This window comes from Notamacropus eugenii, chromosome 3 (assembly GCF_028372415.1).
Source record: "Notamacropus eugenii isolate mMacEug1 chromosome 3, mMacEug1.pri_v2, whole genome shotgun sequence".
NCBI lineage: Eukaryota > Metazoa > Chordata > Mammalia > Diprotodontia > Macropodidae > Notamacropus > Notamacropus eugenii.
This window is the reverse complement of record NC_092874.1, coordinates 202,833,358-202,850,486: the sequence shown is the minus strand read 5'-3', so window position 1 is coordinate 202,850,486 and position 17,129 is coordinate 202,833,358. Positions and strand designations below refer to the sequence as shown.

General features: G+C 42.3%; 1 protein-coding gene across 12 annotated transcripts in view; it reads left to right on the top strand.

Moving 5' to 3' along the window:
- Positions 1-17,129, top strand: part of TEAD4 (TEA domain transcription factor 4) — a 75,813-nt gene that overhangs the window by 35,685 nt on the left and 22,999 nt on the right. For 7 of the 12 annotated variants that reach the window (XM_072654014.1, XM_072654006.1, XM_072654015.1 and 4 more), the window contains 6 exons: positions 10,900-10,964; positions 11,567-11,629; positions 12,401-12,484; positions 14,909-15,037; positions 15,695-15,738; positions 16,274-16,329. In XM_072654014.1, coding sequence (XP_072510115.1) covers positions 10,900-10,964; positions 11,567-11,629; positions 12,401-12,484; positions 14,909-15,037; positions 15,695-15,738; positions 16,274-16,329 — 441 coding nt within the window. The remainder of the gene's footprint in view (positions 1-10,899; positions 10,965-11,566; positions 11,630-12,400; positions 12,485-14,908; positions 15,038-15,694; positions 15,739-16,273; positions 16,330-17,129) is intronic. The other 5 variants (XM_072654012.1, XM_072654010.1, XM_072654017.1 and 2 more) reach the window with 1 other exon arrangement.

Here is a 17,129-nt window from a genome sequence, read left to right as displayed (position 1 = left end):
CATCTAGCCAGTCTGATAGGTGTGTTGTTTTGATTTTCATCTCTCTAATCAAAAGTGATTTAGAGCATTTTTTCATATGACCATAGATAGCTTTAATTTCTTCCTCTGAAAACTGCCTGTTCATATCATTTGACCATTTATAAATTGAGTATGTCCTTCCCTTTTTCTTAAAAAATTTGGAATATATATACACATACATACGCACACACACACACACACACACACACACACACACACACACACACACACACACACACACACTTAAACATCAATGTAATCTCCCAATGACTCTTGCTTCCCTCCTCCTTCACATTCTACTGCTCAACAACAGAAACCTTTCTTTGCAACAAAAATATCCACTTAAACAAAGCAAACAAACATATTGGCCATGTCTGCATCTATAGTCAGACTACATGACCTTTTTTATCTCTCTCTTCAAATGCTTCCATGACCAGGAAGAATACTAGACTTTTAGTTAGAAAATCTGGAATTAGATCCTGGCTCTGCTACTTACTACCAGTATTCCTTTGGTCATGTCACTTAACCGCTCAAGACCTCAGTTTCTTCATCTGTTAAATGAGGAGTTTGGATTAGACCTCTAAAGTCCCTTTTCTCTCTAAATCACTCTTTCCCTTCCTGCCCCTATGATTTTAGAGATCTTGTTTTAGTCTGACTTTGTCTGGGTCCAGGAATCTTTAGCTATTAGTGTTAGAAGAATGCTTAGGGATCAGAGGAGCAGAGGGATCTCAAACCCTCTAATCCAGGGTGGGGGTGGGGTATGATGGGAGTTTATAAGAAGCTGAACTGACATATACTTCATTTTCAGTAACATGTTTTCCAGTCCAAGATGAGAGCTCTCCTACCTTGGAATTGGAATAATTCCTGATGAGAGAGAGAATTCTTCAGAAATGATTCATCTATCCCCTGGCTTCAGACCAAACAAATAGCCCTCTGACTGTCTAGGTGTCTCCCTTGTTTGTTTTTTTTCTTTCAATTTTTGAAAGCAATTTATATGGCAATGGTATTACAAGTGTAATCGAATTCTGTAAATCTGTCAATATCAGGAGCAAATTTTGTTAATTTGTTTTGTAGTTCCTTTATAGCTACTTCTGTTTTCTTTTCTGAGACTAGGTTATTTAAGATTTCTTTTTGATCCTCTGCTCATTTGGATATTTCATATCCTCTTTTTCTTTTGTGCTATCAATTTTATTAACATAGAATTATATTCAGTAGGTTGTGTTGATTTTTTTAATTTGGTTTTACTTTGTTCATTTTGCTATTTTGCAGTTTTGGTTTTATGCTCTCTTCTCTTGAATCAGGTTAGATAAAAATGTCTCAACTTTGGTAGTCTTTTCAAAGAACCAGCTTGTAATAAAAAAAAAAAAACTAGCACGTATAAGCATATTTTAAGATTTGTAAAATATATTAAAAATATCTCATTTTATCTTCACAACAACCCTGGGAGGTAGGTGCTATTAGTATCCATATTTTTCAGATGAGGAGACTGAGGCCAATAGAGGTTATACAGGTAGGGAATGTCTAAAGTTGGATTTGAACTCAGGTCTTCCTGATTACCGTTCTTTCTCTCTATACATTGTTCCACTTAGATACTGTTTACTATTTCTGTTGTCTTTTTGGTTTCCAGTTTGCCAATTCCTCCCTAATTTTCAATCATTTCTCTCTTGTACTTATTTTGGCTTTATTTGTTAAGTTTCTAATTTTTAAAAAATTCAGGTTCGGCTCATGAACCTTCTTTTCTGTTCTATTAATGTATGTTTTTAGGGGTAGAATTTTTTCCTTGAGGATTCTTTAGTTGCATTTTAGAAACTGTAGTTGCTTGAACACTTCTAAATGAAAAAGAGCTGACTAGCTCACATGATAGTCCATTTTTTTTTGACAACTCTAATTGTTAGAGTTTTATTTTATTGAATTAAAATATACCACCCAATAACTCCTACGTAGTTCTGCCCCCTAGAGTCAGAAAAAATAAGTGCAATACCTTTTCCCACGTGGTAGCCTATTGAAGATTGTCTTATGCACTGTATTGTAATTCACACTATTCAAAGTTGTATTTACATAAATATGATGATTAGTTCCATCCCAGTGGAAATATGCTGTGAGAATTTGAATAATGCAACCAATTCATGGATTCATTATTTTCTCTAATCAGGATCTAACTGTAAACATTTTGATCATCGTCTTCATCATCATCCATGGAATGGCACTGAACTGTTAGTACTGTCTGTCTCTGTACAAAGCCTCTCACCTTTATTAATATTACTGGGGCTTGACAATTTTTGGTGACTGGATTAGTAAGAATTTTCCTGCACATGGTTCATGGCCAATGTGAAGCTCATGAAGTGGTTCCTAGTTAAAAAACCAGGAAGTTAACTGAGTTGATGAAATTACACTAGATTATATATCCCTTGGTTTTTTTTTTTTTTTTAAAGTAGATTCAGGAAAGGGTAAGAGGATCTTAGATTCAGAGCTGGAAAGAATCTTAGAAATCACCAAGTTGAGCTCTCTGATTTTACAGAGTAGGAAACTGAGGCCCACAGAGGTATAAGTAGCTTGACCAAGGTCTCCTATCTAGTAAGTATCTGAGTTAGAAAGTCACTTTCTAATTCAAGTCTAACACTGTCTACTACTCAAACTTGACAATTAGGATGTCTGTCTTCTGGTTTAACCTGCATGTCTCTAGCTATAAGAAACTGAACTAATCCTCCAGGAACCTAGGGAAATAAACGAGTATTTATTAAGCACTTACTTTGTGCTGGATGCTGTATTAAGCACTGGGAATATGAATACAAGAAAAAGAAAGCCTCTACCCTCTAGGAGCTTATATTCAAATGGGATAAAATTGACCCATAAAAGAAAGTTGAAAAGATTGAGAGGGGGGGTTGGAAAAAGGTACAGTCTGAAGAGTTGGAAGTGGAGTAGGGAGAAGAGTGGTCTGAGCATGGCTGGTCTGGACCCTTCCTCAAAATGGTAGTTCTGGGAGGGAACTCACCAATCAGAGGAAGGAGCCACAGGGGAAGATGGGTATTCTAGAGAATTTCAGAGAGTCTGGATGAGTATGCTGACTTAACTGGCCAAAACTGCTTTGGACCAAATACATGAAGAAGTTCTTTCCCTCAGGATACTGTCCCTTTTATCAATGTGCCTCAATCTTTCATTAGAGGTGTTCATTACTCCAGCTGATCCCCATTAAGGTAAGCTGGGGGACCATAGGGATTAGGCCACTGAAAGCTGATTCTAGCCTCCTTCCCTCGAGGCCCCAATTTGCTGTGATTAAATTTAGAGCTCATAAAAGGGGAACAGTGCTGGCAAGAGAGTCACTCACTGATGGATGATTCTGGTTGGAGTGAACTGAGGACTGACAGGGATGTTTGCTTCTAGTCCAGAGTGGGGTCGTACTTTATCTCAACCTTTTACAGCAAATTTTATAGGTGAAAAATCTTACAGGGAAGGAGAGGAATTGAGCCCCAGAAGGGGGGAATTGAGGCATTGTCTAACTGAGACAAGAGAAGGAGAACTCTAGACAAGGACGTACAGAGACATGGCGTGTGGGAACCCATTCCCTGCATGGGGTCATGCAGAAGAGCTGTGTGTGGCTTGTTTAAATGATCTAGAGCAATGATTACACCTGAGTCTTGGGAAGTGATAAAGATACAATGCTGACCAAAGTCCTAGAATACCTTGCCCAGTCCTCAGCATCCTGGTTAGAAGCAGAGCCAGGGGTGTGCTGGAGCCAGCTCTTACCAGCTCACAACAGCTGCTTGTTAAATTTTCAGTATGAACTCTTATACTTCAGAAATCTGCAAATACTACAAATCAGGACTTGGCTTTTTTTTTGATTAGGCTTAATAAAATGACAGAGAAAACAGTAATAATAATAATGCTAATTAACTTAAAAAGAAATTATAGATACTTTTTTCCTCCCCCAACTCCTGGAAAACTGCCTTTTAACTATTTACCAGGACATCTCTGGGCAGAGCTGAACATGGAGCCCAGTGGCCTTGCCTCCCAGTCTCTTGTTTCCTTCCAGAGGGAGCTCGTGATTTCTTTGTGGGACCTGCAGCTGTCCCTGGAGTTCTGGTCTATGGTAAGATGGGTGGGGGCCAGAGATATAAGCTCTCCAGCCCCCAGGGACTAGTGGCCACTTGTGTTCTGACAGATGGGCCAGGGGCTTGGCAGTGCCCATCCACCCTAGCCACACCCTGCCTTTTCTTTGGGGATGAACTAAGGACATCTGCTGTTCAGTCATGCCCAGCTAACTAGTTGGCCATAGCAGTAACCTTGATTTTTTGACCCCTGCTCCCCAGCCTGGGCTCTTTTCCCACCCCCTTGATCTTCAACCGCTGGTTTCACTCCTTTCCCTTTATTTCCTGCTTAGGAAGTCTCTAGTGTAGTCAAAGTGAAAATGATTGATCTGTCTTAAGTTGTACATAACTACACACCTTTTTGGGGACCAGGGCATTTTGCTATCTAGTAAAGGGGCCCTTCTCAGTTTCTTTTTATGGTCTGAGAGTGGCTGATTGGATTTCATGGTCTTTGATGTAAAGAAGACCTGCTTAGAGAAAGGTAAGAGGGGACATGTTTAAATTTCAGCAATAGTGAATTTAGATTAGGTGTTAGGAAGACTTGTGTGGCTCACAAGGAGAACTTCAAACACATGGATTGCTAAGGAAAATTGTGGACTTTCCTTCTTTCAAGATAGTTCTTACGTTTATACTTAAGTTGTGGACTTTACTTATCTGAAGATAATTTTATCTTATGTACATACTTCAGTGTACTGAAAAGGGAGCATGATGTAGTAGAGAAGGAGTTGGTCTCAGAGCCAGGAAGATCTGGGTTCAAGTTTCACCTCTGACACATTCTGGTGTGACCCTTGTCACTTGAACTTTCAATGCTCTATGAAACTCTATATATGATAAATTACATAACCAACCACATTGGTTGCGCATGTTCCCTCACTTCGAAGTTCTCCATCCTAGTGAAGTCACAGGTTCAGTCTTTATTGCTATGTAACCCAGTGAGTCTTATTTCATTAAGATGGACAGTCTTTTTATCAGTGGACATCACAGCCCGTCCATGCCTACCAATCTTGTGCAGTCTTTATCCATGTGCTTCCATTGAACCTCCAAAGAGAATCCACTGAATGTGTGAGTGAATTTCCCCTTGATCTTTACACATTTTATCAATGACAGTGCAGCTCCTATGCATCCCTCACTTGCCGTATGACTAGCACACAGCCATTTCTTCCTTTTTTCTCATTTCAAAATTTTTTAAAATTAATCTCTTTTCAGTTTTCAACAATTACTTCCATAAGTTTTAAATTTTCTCCCCCTCCTCTCCACTCCCTCCCCAAGATGGCATACAATCTTGTATGGGCTCTACACATATATTCTTATGTATAAACACATTTTCACATTACTCATGTTGCACAGAAGAATTAAAAGGAATGGGAGAGGACATGAGAAAAACCAAAGAAAATAGTCTGCTTCATTCTGCGTTCTGGTTCCATAGTTCTTCTGGATGTGAATGGTATTTTGCATCAAGAGTCCTTTGGGAATGTTTTAGGTTCTTGCATTGCTGTGAAGGGCTAAGTCTATCAGAAACAGTCCTCACACGCTCACACAGCCTTTTCTGATCAAACACTTCCTTGTACACAGGTCATCAACTGGAAATATGCTACAACCTATTTATTCTTACCACACACATCTCTCTATTGTCTTCTGGGTATCTCATAGTTTTGATTCTTGGAGACAATGGTATTCCAAGATTCACAACCATACAACAGTCCTAGGAGAACATTCTTTTAAAAAAAGATAGGTTTCTGTACCTGGGAGCAGTATGTTAAAAGTGCTGAACAATTTCTCAAGTATACCTTTATTATTTCCTGTCCGAGAGAGATATAGCTAAAGATGTAGATATGTCCTAGATATATGTATGCATGTATTTGCAAATATGTACCTGATGTAGTAAGTCAGTGGGTGGACTTGTCATAGGCCAGTCATGGTCTGGATAGTAGGCATTTTTATGGTTTTAGTTTTTCCTGTAAGAGTTTTGTGATATGGTAGAGAGCTAACCAAAGACTAAGGAAAAACTATATTCAAATTTTACCTCTGACATATACTAGTTATATGACCATAGGGAAGTCACTTAATTTCTCAGTGCCCAAGGCAACTCTTCAAAACTGTATGTCACAGATGAATTCGTATTCTTCATCTTTGATGGGCATTTCCATCCCTGGATTTCCCTACCCCAATAATTTTGTCCTGATCAAAATAAAAGCAATTGTTAGTGAATATGTAGAAAAGGAGCGAGTCAAGCCAGGTGAACTTCCTTTCTTCTTTCAACAGGGTCATTAGAGAGATAGATAAAGAGATTGTTGTTAACAGAATATGCTTCTGACTTAGCCAAGTCTTTGACAAAGTCTCTCATGCCTTCTTTGTGGAAAAGGAGTTAGGCTTGGATGATAGCACATTTAGGTAATTTTCAAATTTGCTGAATGACTAGTCTTCAGTGGCACACCCCAGAGTTCTCTGTGTGGCACTGTGCTATTTAACACTAATCAATGAATTAGCTAAAGGCAATGATGATGTATCTAGGAAATTTGCAGGTGACACAAGTCCAGGAGGGATTGTTGTCACATCAGATGACAGGATCAGGGTCCAAAAAGATTTTGACAGGCTAGAATGTTGGTCTGACTATATTTATATAATAAAATTCAAGGGTGTGGATTATTGCATATATGGTGCTATTTTTTTATTGATTGATTGATTTTTGCCAATTTTTTTCCCTTTCTCTTTAAAAAAATAATCTTTGTTATATGAGACAGCAGATTGGAAGGTTGAAGAGTGTGAAAGAGGATATGAGGGGAAATGTAAGTTTAAAAAGATTTGTTCTGCTTGGCCCCGGAGGGCAGAACTAAGTTTGTTGTTGTTCAGTCATTTTCAGTTGTATCCGACTCTCCATGATCCCATTTGGGGTTTTCTTGGCAAAGATACTGGAGTGGTTTGCCATTTCCTTCTCCAGGTCATTTGACAGATGAGGAAACTGAGGCAAACAGGGTGAAGTGACTTGCCCAGGGTCACACAGCTAGTAAGTGTCTGAGCCCAGATTTAAACTCAGGAAAATGAATCTTTCTGACTTCAGGTCTGGCACTCTATCCACTGCACCATCTACCTGTCCCACCTACTAGGAGTAATGGGTGGAAATTGTGAAGAAGAAAAATTGGACTTGATATAAGGAAAAACTTGCTAACAATTAGAACTCTCTAGAATTGGCTGCCTCTTTGGGTGGTAGGTTCTCCCTCACTAGAAGTCTTCAAACAAATGCTAGTGTAACTATTTTTCAAAAATGTTGAAGAGAAGATTTTTGTTCAGAAACAGTCAGACAGACGAGGTGGGCTCTGAGGTTCCTTCTAGTTTTGATCTTCTGTGATTCTATGATTCTTAAAGACATTTATCTTTCTGAGAGTCTTTGACTACAATACTATCCAGAAGCAAGAGAATGAAGTCCCTTCCTGCTGGAGGATTCACAGAAAAGACCAGGGGCACATTTTCCTTGACTTTCTCAACTACTCATAACAGATTTGTTTCCCTCCACTACAGTCTCCTCCATCCTGGTTCATTTTGTACTCTCAAATCTAGAAAGTTGGTATTTGTAGAGGAGATCTGAGACAATAGGATTAAAACATTCTGAATCCATTTCCATCTCAGCTGCCCAATGTGGAGCAGTCAAGTGTATTTGCCCCTCCCTGAATCATGGAGAAAGCTTCATGGTCTTGTTTTCTAGAAGTCTTTGGGAGGGGCAGAGATTGAGAATTGGGAAGGTAAGATCAAGGGTGGGCACAGCAGAGTAGAAGTGGAGTCTCAGGGGCAGAAAAATGACAGCTGAGAAAGGGAAGCAGACATTAGGCTTATGTACAGGGAGTTCCTGAGTCCAGAAAGAGGTCAGATTGGGCATGGAGTGTAATAGACATAATGGAAACTGGAAGAAAAGGATTAAGGGTGATATTGGGAAAGTATGGAGGGCATACTATTGGGGTTATTCCAATATTCCAATGGTTAGGAGCAAAGAATAAAAAAGAACACAAGTACCTGAATTTTTTTCCTCTTTTTTTTTTTTTTTGTTAAGCCAGAGACTTTCTCTTCTTCCTCCCCCCCACCTCCCATCCTATTCACAAACAAACCACTAGTCTGTAAGGAAGTGAGGTCTAATGGAGGAAGTCTTGAGATTCTACTCAGCTGGGTTCCTTTCCTGGCTCAATCCTAGATTTGTTGAAGGATATTAGTGTAGCCATGCAGACAGATATTACTATAGACTTCGTTGAGAGTCCTAGACTAGACACTGGAGAAAATACATAGGGAGGAGGAGGAGGAATGATCCCTACCCTTAGGGAACTTTTTCTATGAGATACAGAAGGGAAAAAAGAAAAGGATTAAAAAGCAAGCATAACCAGGGTATTAGACTCTTTGTTATTTGGAGCAGATAAAGGAAAGTGGTCACAGTGGGGTCAAGAGAGGAGAATCATTTTTATCTCCTCCCTGTGAACAGAATCCTAAGGCTGGAGAGGACCTCCTGGTATCATCTGCCTCTGGAGAAGATGTTTAGAAATCCCTCCAGGAGCAAAAGGTCAATGAAGCCCCAGAACATAATGGCATATGGCCTGGGTTAGATGTCAGTCAGATCAGAGACAGAATGATAAACTCGTTTACCTCTGTCATGCTGAAATGACAGGAAGGTGTGGTCCATGGGCTTCTTTGGCTCAGCACAGACAATGAAACCCAATATTTTATTCCCTTAGGGAGTATTCACAGCTGCTCTAGCCTCCCCCTAGCCATGACCTGCTGGGACAGGACATAGTGTTATTTTGAGACTACAACATGAGATCCAGTGATTAGAAGGGAGGAGGACGCTGTCTGGGGTTATGGAGGAAGTTCAAAAAGGAAAAGAATACAGGTACAACTGAGCCAACTTTGATTCCCTGTTCAATTTGGCTCCTGTCCTGTCCTCCAATGTTGGCCCTTTGTCCAAGGCTGGCATGGCTTCTCTAGAATTGACCAGATCATTGTGAGACAAGAGCTCTCCCAATTCTACATTAAAATGAATTTATTCTGTCTTCACAAGTAGAGATGGGCTTGGGAATGGCCAAGTTCTATGTGCCATCTTGGAGTCAGCCTTATGAGTTCACTATGTTTGGTGTGAGCATCATGGAAAGGGCTTGAAGGAATGTGGCATAGTGTAGTATAGTGGAAAGACTTCTTGAATCAGAATTGAGGGATCTGGGGTTCAGATACTCAGCTAACATTTGCCAGCTACAGCCATTTTGAGTGTAACCATGTCCTATAACCATTCTGGGTTTCAGTTTTCTTATTAATGAGGATAAGGATAATAATATTTTTCTTAGTCTCCTCCTGGGATAACTGTGAGGAAGGGTTGTATAAACCTCTTATGCGTCTGGGGCTCTGGAGGGGGATAACAGAAGGAGGTTCCAGGACACAAAGAACCTGCTGTATATTTTCCTTTTTGCCCCCCTCAGTCATTCCCCTGCTTCCCACCCTTTCTCTTTTCCTTGTTCTATAGAAGCAATACTGACAATGCTGGGATTACAGAATTTCATAGGAGGTTCAGGGCAGAGGCAAAAAAAGGCTGGAGTAGAGGTAGAGAGCCTGACAATGGAAGTTCTTTTGATGTTGGGACAAAGCTCAGATAGGGCTTGGAGGACAAAGGTGAGGGAAAGAGGAAGGAAGGAAAGAAAGAGTGAGGGAAAGAAAGAAGGAAGGAAGAAATGAAGGAAGGAAGGAAGAAAAAAGAAAGATGGAAATATTTGCCTACTATATACATTGTAGTAAGCTCTTAACAAGTATGATCTCATTACACAACAACTCTGAAAGGTAGGTACTATCATTATCCCCATTTTACAGATAAGGATCATCTTTGGCTAAGCTATTGAATCTCTTGGGGTCTCAGCTTCCTCATCTGTAAAATGGAGGAGTTGGACCATTCAGATAATCTGTTAAAGTTTATTCTGACTTAATCCTATTATTCCATTGTAAGCTTGAGGGGGGTGTCAAATCACCCCCCCATCCCACTTAAATTAGCTGACAACATGTGCAGATGCTGAACACACTTCCATTGAGTCAAGCAGTCAAAGAGGTAGGATCAAAACCTAGTCATCACAAATGAATCAGCTATTCAAAAGTTTTTACATTAGGTCCAAGAACTGCTTGATAAATTTAGAAATCCTTAAGAGTCACTGGATGAAATCGAGGAAGTGCATTCAGATGATTGAGAAGACTTCATCATGTCCCATGGATTTTGTATAAAGCGGCCAATAACTTTAGAAACCAGGCAGCAGAGCAGAGAGTTACTCCAGCCGGGTCTCTCTCTCTCTCTTTCTCTCTCTCTCTTTCTTTCTCTCTCTCTGTTTCTCTCTCTCTTTCTCTCTCTCTTTCTTTCCCTCTCTCTCTTTCTCTCCCTCTGTTTTTTTCTCTCTCTTTCTCTCTCTGTTTCTCTCTCTCTCTTTCTCTCTCTCTCTCTCTGTAGTTATTTAATTAAGGAGATGGAGAAGAACTGACAAACTGGAGAGAGAGAATTCTAGTCTTATAGACTTCTAGTTCAGCATCTTGCTCACTGGACATGTAAATGCTGACTTAACTGAATAAGGTGCTGAGTGAGATAATTGAAAGAATTCATTGAAAAAGTGTGAGTTTTCCCAGGAAAGGCCCTCAGGTCCAGGAGGCAGCCTGACCCTGCTGATCCCTTCATTCTCGGGCCCCATTGCCAAGATCTAACATCACTGCTTATACCAGGACTCAGCCTCTTTGACTTTCCTGATCCCCTTACCCCCTCCTTCCTTGACTTAGCAAGTATCTTTTGTCTCTGCAGGCCGGAATGAGCTGATTGCTCGCTATATTAAACTCCGGACGGGGAAAACTCGAACCAGGAAGCAGGTGAGTGCCATGGACACGGTTAACAACAAGGAGTCAATATCTCCCAACCTACAGGCTTCCTCAGAGGAAAGAAAATGTCTTCCTATGACCCTTGGTGATGATGCCAACTTGAGGGTTGGTATATTTGTCAATAATGCTTGTGTGAACAAGGTTTTCTGTGGGCCATGAGTCGATTACTGTGCTATCCCTTATGATAATAATGCACTGTATCTGCAAGAGCAAGCACTCCTCCCAAAACCTGAGAGCCCCCTGGGATCAAAGTATTTAGAGTTGGAATGGATTCTGGTCACATTATTTTACAGGTAAGGAAATGGAAGCCCAGAGAGAAAGTCACTTGTCCAAAGTCAGGTAGCAAGCAGCAGAACTAGGAAGAGGAGCTGGTAGCAGCTGTCCTCCATCTCTTATCTTTCCGGCACACCAGAATAGACCTTGGCATGACCCTTCTGAAGTGTTGCTGAGCCACTTGGTCTAGCTTAATAAGACAAGTATAAATGTGGAGATGGTGGCAGGACCGTGGGCATGAGGAGATAGACAGAAGGTAATAAAAGAGTCTCAATGCAGTGTGGGACAAGAATATTAATGTATTCTTTTCTCTCTTGCAGGTATCTAGCCACATCCAGGTGCTGGCCCGTCGTAAAGCCCGGGAGATCCAAGCCAAGTTAAAGGTAAAGCAGGTCCCAGGGTGTTTCTATCTCCCCTAGCAGCAGGAGGGGTAGGGACTCTGAGAGCAAACAACTTCATTCACTGCCCATCAAGGGGGAATCTCTTTTCATCCCTTCTCCTCTGCTTTGTAAACCCAAGAGCTCTAGAAATTGAATCATCATGAGTCTCTTTTGTGATGTCACTAGTAGAAGTGAGAAAGAACAGAGAAAGGTGGCCACAGTGTCAAATCAACACTAATCCATGACCCCTGAGGTGCCCGTCTGTCTCCGTACATCTTCCCCTTGAATAAGAAATTTCTTCTGACCCTCCGGCAGCCTTTCAGGGCCAGCTGTTAGTGATTCTTCACAAGTCCATCCAACTTCCTAAATGAACCAGGTTATATGACCTTGGCCCACAGTGCTGACAAACTACATCTCACTCTACATTGGGAGCCAGACTTCTAAGTCAGAGTGAAGAGTCAGAACCCTAGGCCTCTACCAGGATCTTGGGAGGGACAGACTGCCCAGTATCCTCCTGCTGTCGCTCCTAAGCCCTTTAGTACTGTTCACTTATGATCAGTCCACCTGTCCTCCCCCCACCCCACAAGCAGCTGTAGCAGAGGCACCTCTAAGCGACAGCTGGAGAGGCTGCAGCTGCTGGCCCTCCAGCCACAGCATGCGTGCACAGAGCTCCTACCACCCCAGGCCACATCCTGAACACTGTTTGCCTTGGGCTTTCCTCTTGCCTAAGCCTGCCCCTTACTCCCCTCTCTCATTCTGTGTTCAAATCCCCAGTCAACCAGCTGCTGGGCTGGAGACCACAGCAGGGTATTTATCATGGAGAACAATTGCTCCTGTGTTATCTCCAGAGCCATAAAAGTGAGTGTGAATTTGCTTGGGCCACACTGTGTAGTCAATTTTTTGCCTTCATGTATTGTTCTGTTCTTTGTGTATGCTGCAGTCCAGTGCCTGGGTGTCTTTCCCCCCTATCATGCACATCCCTTTCTTTCCTCCCCTCAGACAACCTCTCCTTCCCCGCCTTCCTGCCCAGCTGACGGCATCAAGTCTCCTGTGCCAAACTACTTTGGGGTTCATTTGATACCCTGGTCGCTCAGAATGAGATTCAGTTCAATTCAGCAAACATTTCAGAACCTTCTTTCCCCACTCCCATTTTTGGCCTCTTCCTCCCCGCCTTCCCCCATGAGACTGTATTGGTTTGATTCAGAGGTAAATAAAGTCTTTAAAATACATATTTCCCTGGAAAAGGCCACATTTTTATCTACTTTAAGTCTAATCAGTTAGCATTAGGGTTTAGTATGTAGTCAGCTGAGATTGAGGAAGGGATGGAAGGAAGACTGAGAAAGACTGTCAGGACTGGAGAAAGGGGCTCTGAAAGTGGGGGATGAACATGATATACAGAGCTGGATGTTCTCATAGAGGTCATCTTCTCCACCTCTTTTATTTTACCTAGGAGGGAACTGGCTTCACAATTTTGTCTAGTGCCTGCTGGCCCTGGCTGCTCAAAATCATCTCCTGTGCCACCCTTAGTAGGCATGCCAGTGTGCCCATCAGGAAGCATCATTGGTAGTATAGTACATAGAGTGCTGGACTTAGAATCAGGAAGACCTGAATTCAGATTTGGTCTCAGATATTTACTAGCTGTGTGACCTTGTGCAGGATACTTAGTCTCTGTTTGCCTCAGTTTCCTCATCTGTAAAATGGGGATGATCATCTACCTCACAGGTTTGTTCTAAGGATCAAATGAGATAATAATTGTAGAGCACTTAGCACAGTCCTAGCACATAGTAGGTGCTATATAAATGTTAGCCATCATCATCGTCATCATTTGATCTCTTCTCCCTTTTACTAATACAAACTCTTTGTTAAAGGCCCAGGGGTAGTATAACTACAGTCTACAGAGCAGAGGGTTGTTATCCCCCCTAGAATAATTATAACTGTCACCACAGCAGAGAGAGGCCCTATGCCTAGAGTGAGGAAGAATGAATTCAAATTTGATCTCAGACACTTACTAGCCATGTGACCCTGGGGCAAGTCACTTAACCTTTGTCTGCCTCAGTTTCCTCATCTGTAAGATGGGAGTGTAATAATACCTTTCCCCAGGGTTGTTGTAAGGAAAAAATGAGGTAGTCTGTGTAAAGTGCTTTGTAAACCTTAAAGCACTATCTGCTAACTATTCTCATCTTCACAAAAATTACTTTACTAAGTACTTGTGTGTACCCTATGTTGGACATTTAACACAATGGTTTCAGATGGCAGAGTGATGTGCTGATATTCTACAGGGGGTACAGTGAGTGCCTAGAGCACCAGCCTAGAGTCAGGAAAACCTGAATTCAAATCTGGCTTCAGACATTTACTAGCTGAGTGACCCTGGGCAAGCCACTTTAACCGTTTGCCTCAGTTTTTCCTCATCTATAAAATGACCTGCAGTGGGAAGTGGCAAACGACTCCAGTATCTTAGCCAGGAATACCACAAATTGGGTCATGAAGAATCAGATGTGACTGAAATGATTGAACAGCAGCATTCTGTACATACCTTTTGAGTTAAGAAAGTCCCTGGCTCAGAGTATGGCTATGGGTACCATCATTTCTCAAGACAGTCCAGGAAGGCTTCAGAAATGACAGGTTTAGCTAAGAGGTATCCGCCTGAGGCTGACTCGTCATATCTGAGGAGGAACAGGTATCTTCCCAGTAGTCCCTTAGGATGGAGTGGACTAAGCTACAGTATATTAATTATATACATTACATGTACAATCCAATTTTAACTTTTTAAAGCCCTTTCATGTGTATCTCTGATTAAGAGCTAGAAGGGATCTCAGAGGTCAGCCAAGTCAATCCAGCTTCACTTTAGAGATGAGAAAATGGACACCCAAGAGAAGGAGTGACTTGACTAAAATTACTCAAGTAAGTGGCCAGACCAGAATTTGAACCCAGGACCTCTGATTCCAAATCCAGTACCCTTTCTGCTGCTCAATACTTTATCTTATTTGATCCTTATGAAATTCCTGTGGGGTAGACATGGTGGATATTATAATACCCATAGGAAATTGAGACTCAAAGATCTTGTCCACAGTCACAGAGTTGATTAATGGCTGAGTTGGGTTTAGAATATAAGTCTTCTGACTCTTCAGCAGGTACTATTTTCACTAGGGCACAGGGACTGCTACTTTCTTCCACTGTTACTCCTCTCCTCCCTGACTCCTCTATACACATGTGCCCTATCCCTCTCTGTTCTCCTGCTGCATCAAGACCGCTGCTACATTATCCCTTCCCGTTTCGCCTCAGGATCAGGCAGCTAAGGACAAAGCCCTGCAGAATATGGCTACCATGTCATCTGCTCAGATCATCTCTGCTACAGCCTTCCACAATAAAATGGCCCTTACTCGGGGACCCGCCTACCCAGCAGTCTCAGGGGTAAGTGGACAAAATACAGTAAAGGGTTAAGCCACCCCTCGTCTTGTCATCTTCCTTGCCCCACGCTCTTTAAGCAGTTCTAAACCCTTTACAGCCCAGATTTTGATCACTGCTTCCTCTCTAGCTTGGGAAGTTGGAGATGAGAGAACAAAGTCTTGAGTCTGAACACAGCTCTTGGCCTAAGGGTGAAACAGAACTGGGCTCTGTGAACACAGCCATAACCCATAGTTTCTCTCCTTTGCTTGTCACTCTCCAATTGCCTGCTGACACTCTCCCTATACTGCTACAGGTAGAACAGGGCCTCAGCGCACACGCAGCCCGAGCATCGATTTCCAAGGGATTCTAAAGCATAAACCTGTAGCTTCTATTCTTATGAGCTCCATTCTTAGAAGATCGAATTCTGCTCTCACTGACCCCCGCCTCTTATTTGCTAGTCTTTCTAGTAACCTCTCTTTACATTCTCTCATTCCTTTTCCTTTCACTCCCCTTTCCTCCAAATTCTCCAGTGCTCTAGGTCTCCATGGCCCAAAGGTAGCTCATGTTTCAGGTTCAGACTTCCACTTTCCAGCTCAGGCCCTTGGCTCCATTTTACCTGCTTTCAGCCATGGTCCTAGTTGGAAGCTAGACTATACTGATTCTGTTTTTTGCCTTTTTCAGTTTTGGCAAGGAACTTTGCCAGGCCAAGCTGGAACTTCCCATGAGTGAGTATGTCCTGAACTCTGCTCCTGTGTGCTCTCTCCATAACCCTTCAGTGTATATTGTACCTACAAGACCTGTCCTCCCATCAGCTTCCAGATTCTGAATAATGCTTTGGACACCAGGACTGAACTCTAAGATAGACAGAAGCCTGAGTGCAGCTTTTCCAGGAAAGCTAATGTTTGGAGATTGGTAGTTTGAACTCTATAGCTTTACTGGAGTGACTGGGTCTCAGTTGTTAATACATTACTAAAACAGTAATTAAATCAGATTCCCTGGGCCCAGAACCCCAAGAGGATTGCCTGGAGCTGCAAGCCTAATGTCTATGCAACACGTTCATCAGAGCTTTGCCTTCTTCAGCAATGGAAACATTCCCTTTATGGATCAGATATAAAAACTGAGGGGAAACAGTTGGGTGGGAGGGACAGACAGGCTTGCTGTATAGACCATTTCAGGTATGGGCCCTAGCATCTTTCCTATTGAGGGTATCCAAGTCTAATCAGAGCTCAGCTGACAGTCTCTCTCCCATGTTTCCTGCAGTGTGAAACCTTTCTCTCAACAAACCTATGCTGTTCAGCCTCCGCTCCCTTTGCCAGGTGGGTCAGCGCTGCACGGCTCCCTTGCATGGCCTCCCCCCCAAATCCCATGCTCTGGGCTCAAGGCATAACATGCCTACCTAAAACCCCAATATGGGTACTCTTTTCTTGCCTCCTACTCATTGCATACTGTTTGTACATCCTATGGCTTAAATAGCCTACTTTATGGCAGCAAGCACAAGAAATCCACATGCATGTCTAACACCACTGGCATGCTTATTTTCACACCTTCTATCTTCTGTTACATCAACCACCAAACTCCTTACCTAGTATATGGACATACAGCTGGCGTGCCTGGTCCCTTCAGGCTCAGCTCAAATGCTTTTGGGTTGGCTGGAATGTCTGGCTTCCTTTGCATACCAAATGCATGCCACCTGCATGCCTGACCTCTTTGCACAACTTTGCCCCTTGTGCCCCACTCCCCTCTGCTCAGCTTCATCTCCTGTGGACCCCTTTCCCCATAATTCAGAAAACCTAAGAGTTCCCCAGCCTTTACCAGCAGGAAGGGTCTGGAAGAAAAATGGGGTCAGCACTAGGGCAGTGGTGTATAGGGTTAGGTAGGTGCCATTGTAATCAGGTTCTTTCAGCTTGGTGAGCCAGTCATAAGAGCCCCTTCTTATATCCTTCCAGGTGACCTCTCCATCTATGTCTCTATCACGTGGTGTTGGGTGGGGAGGGGGTGGAACAGGCAGGATCCTCTGTTGTCCTAGGCGGTAAGACAAGACAGTCTTTCTGTCTTTCTTACCCTCACCCTTTTTGCAGGTTGGGATGACTACTGATATTCTGAGACATGATTGACT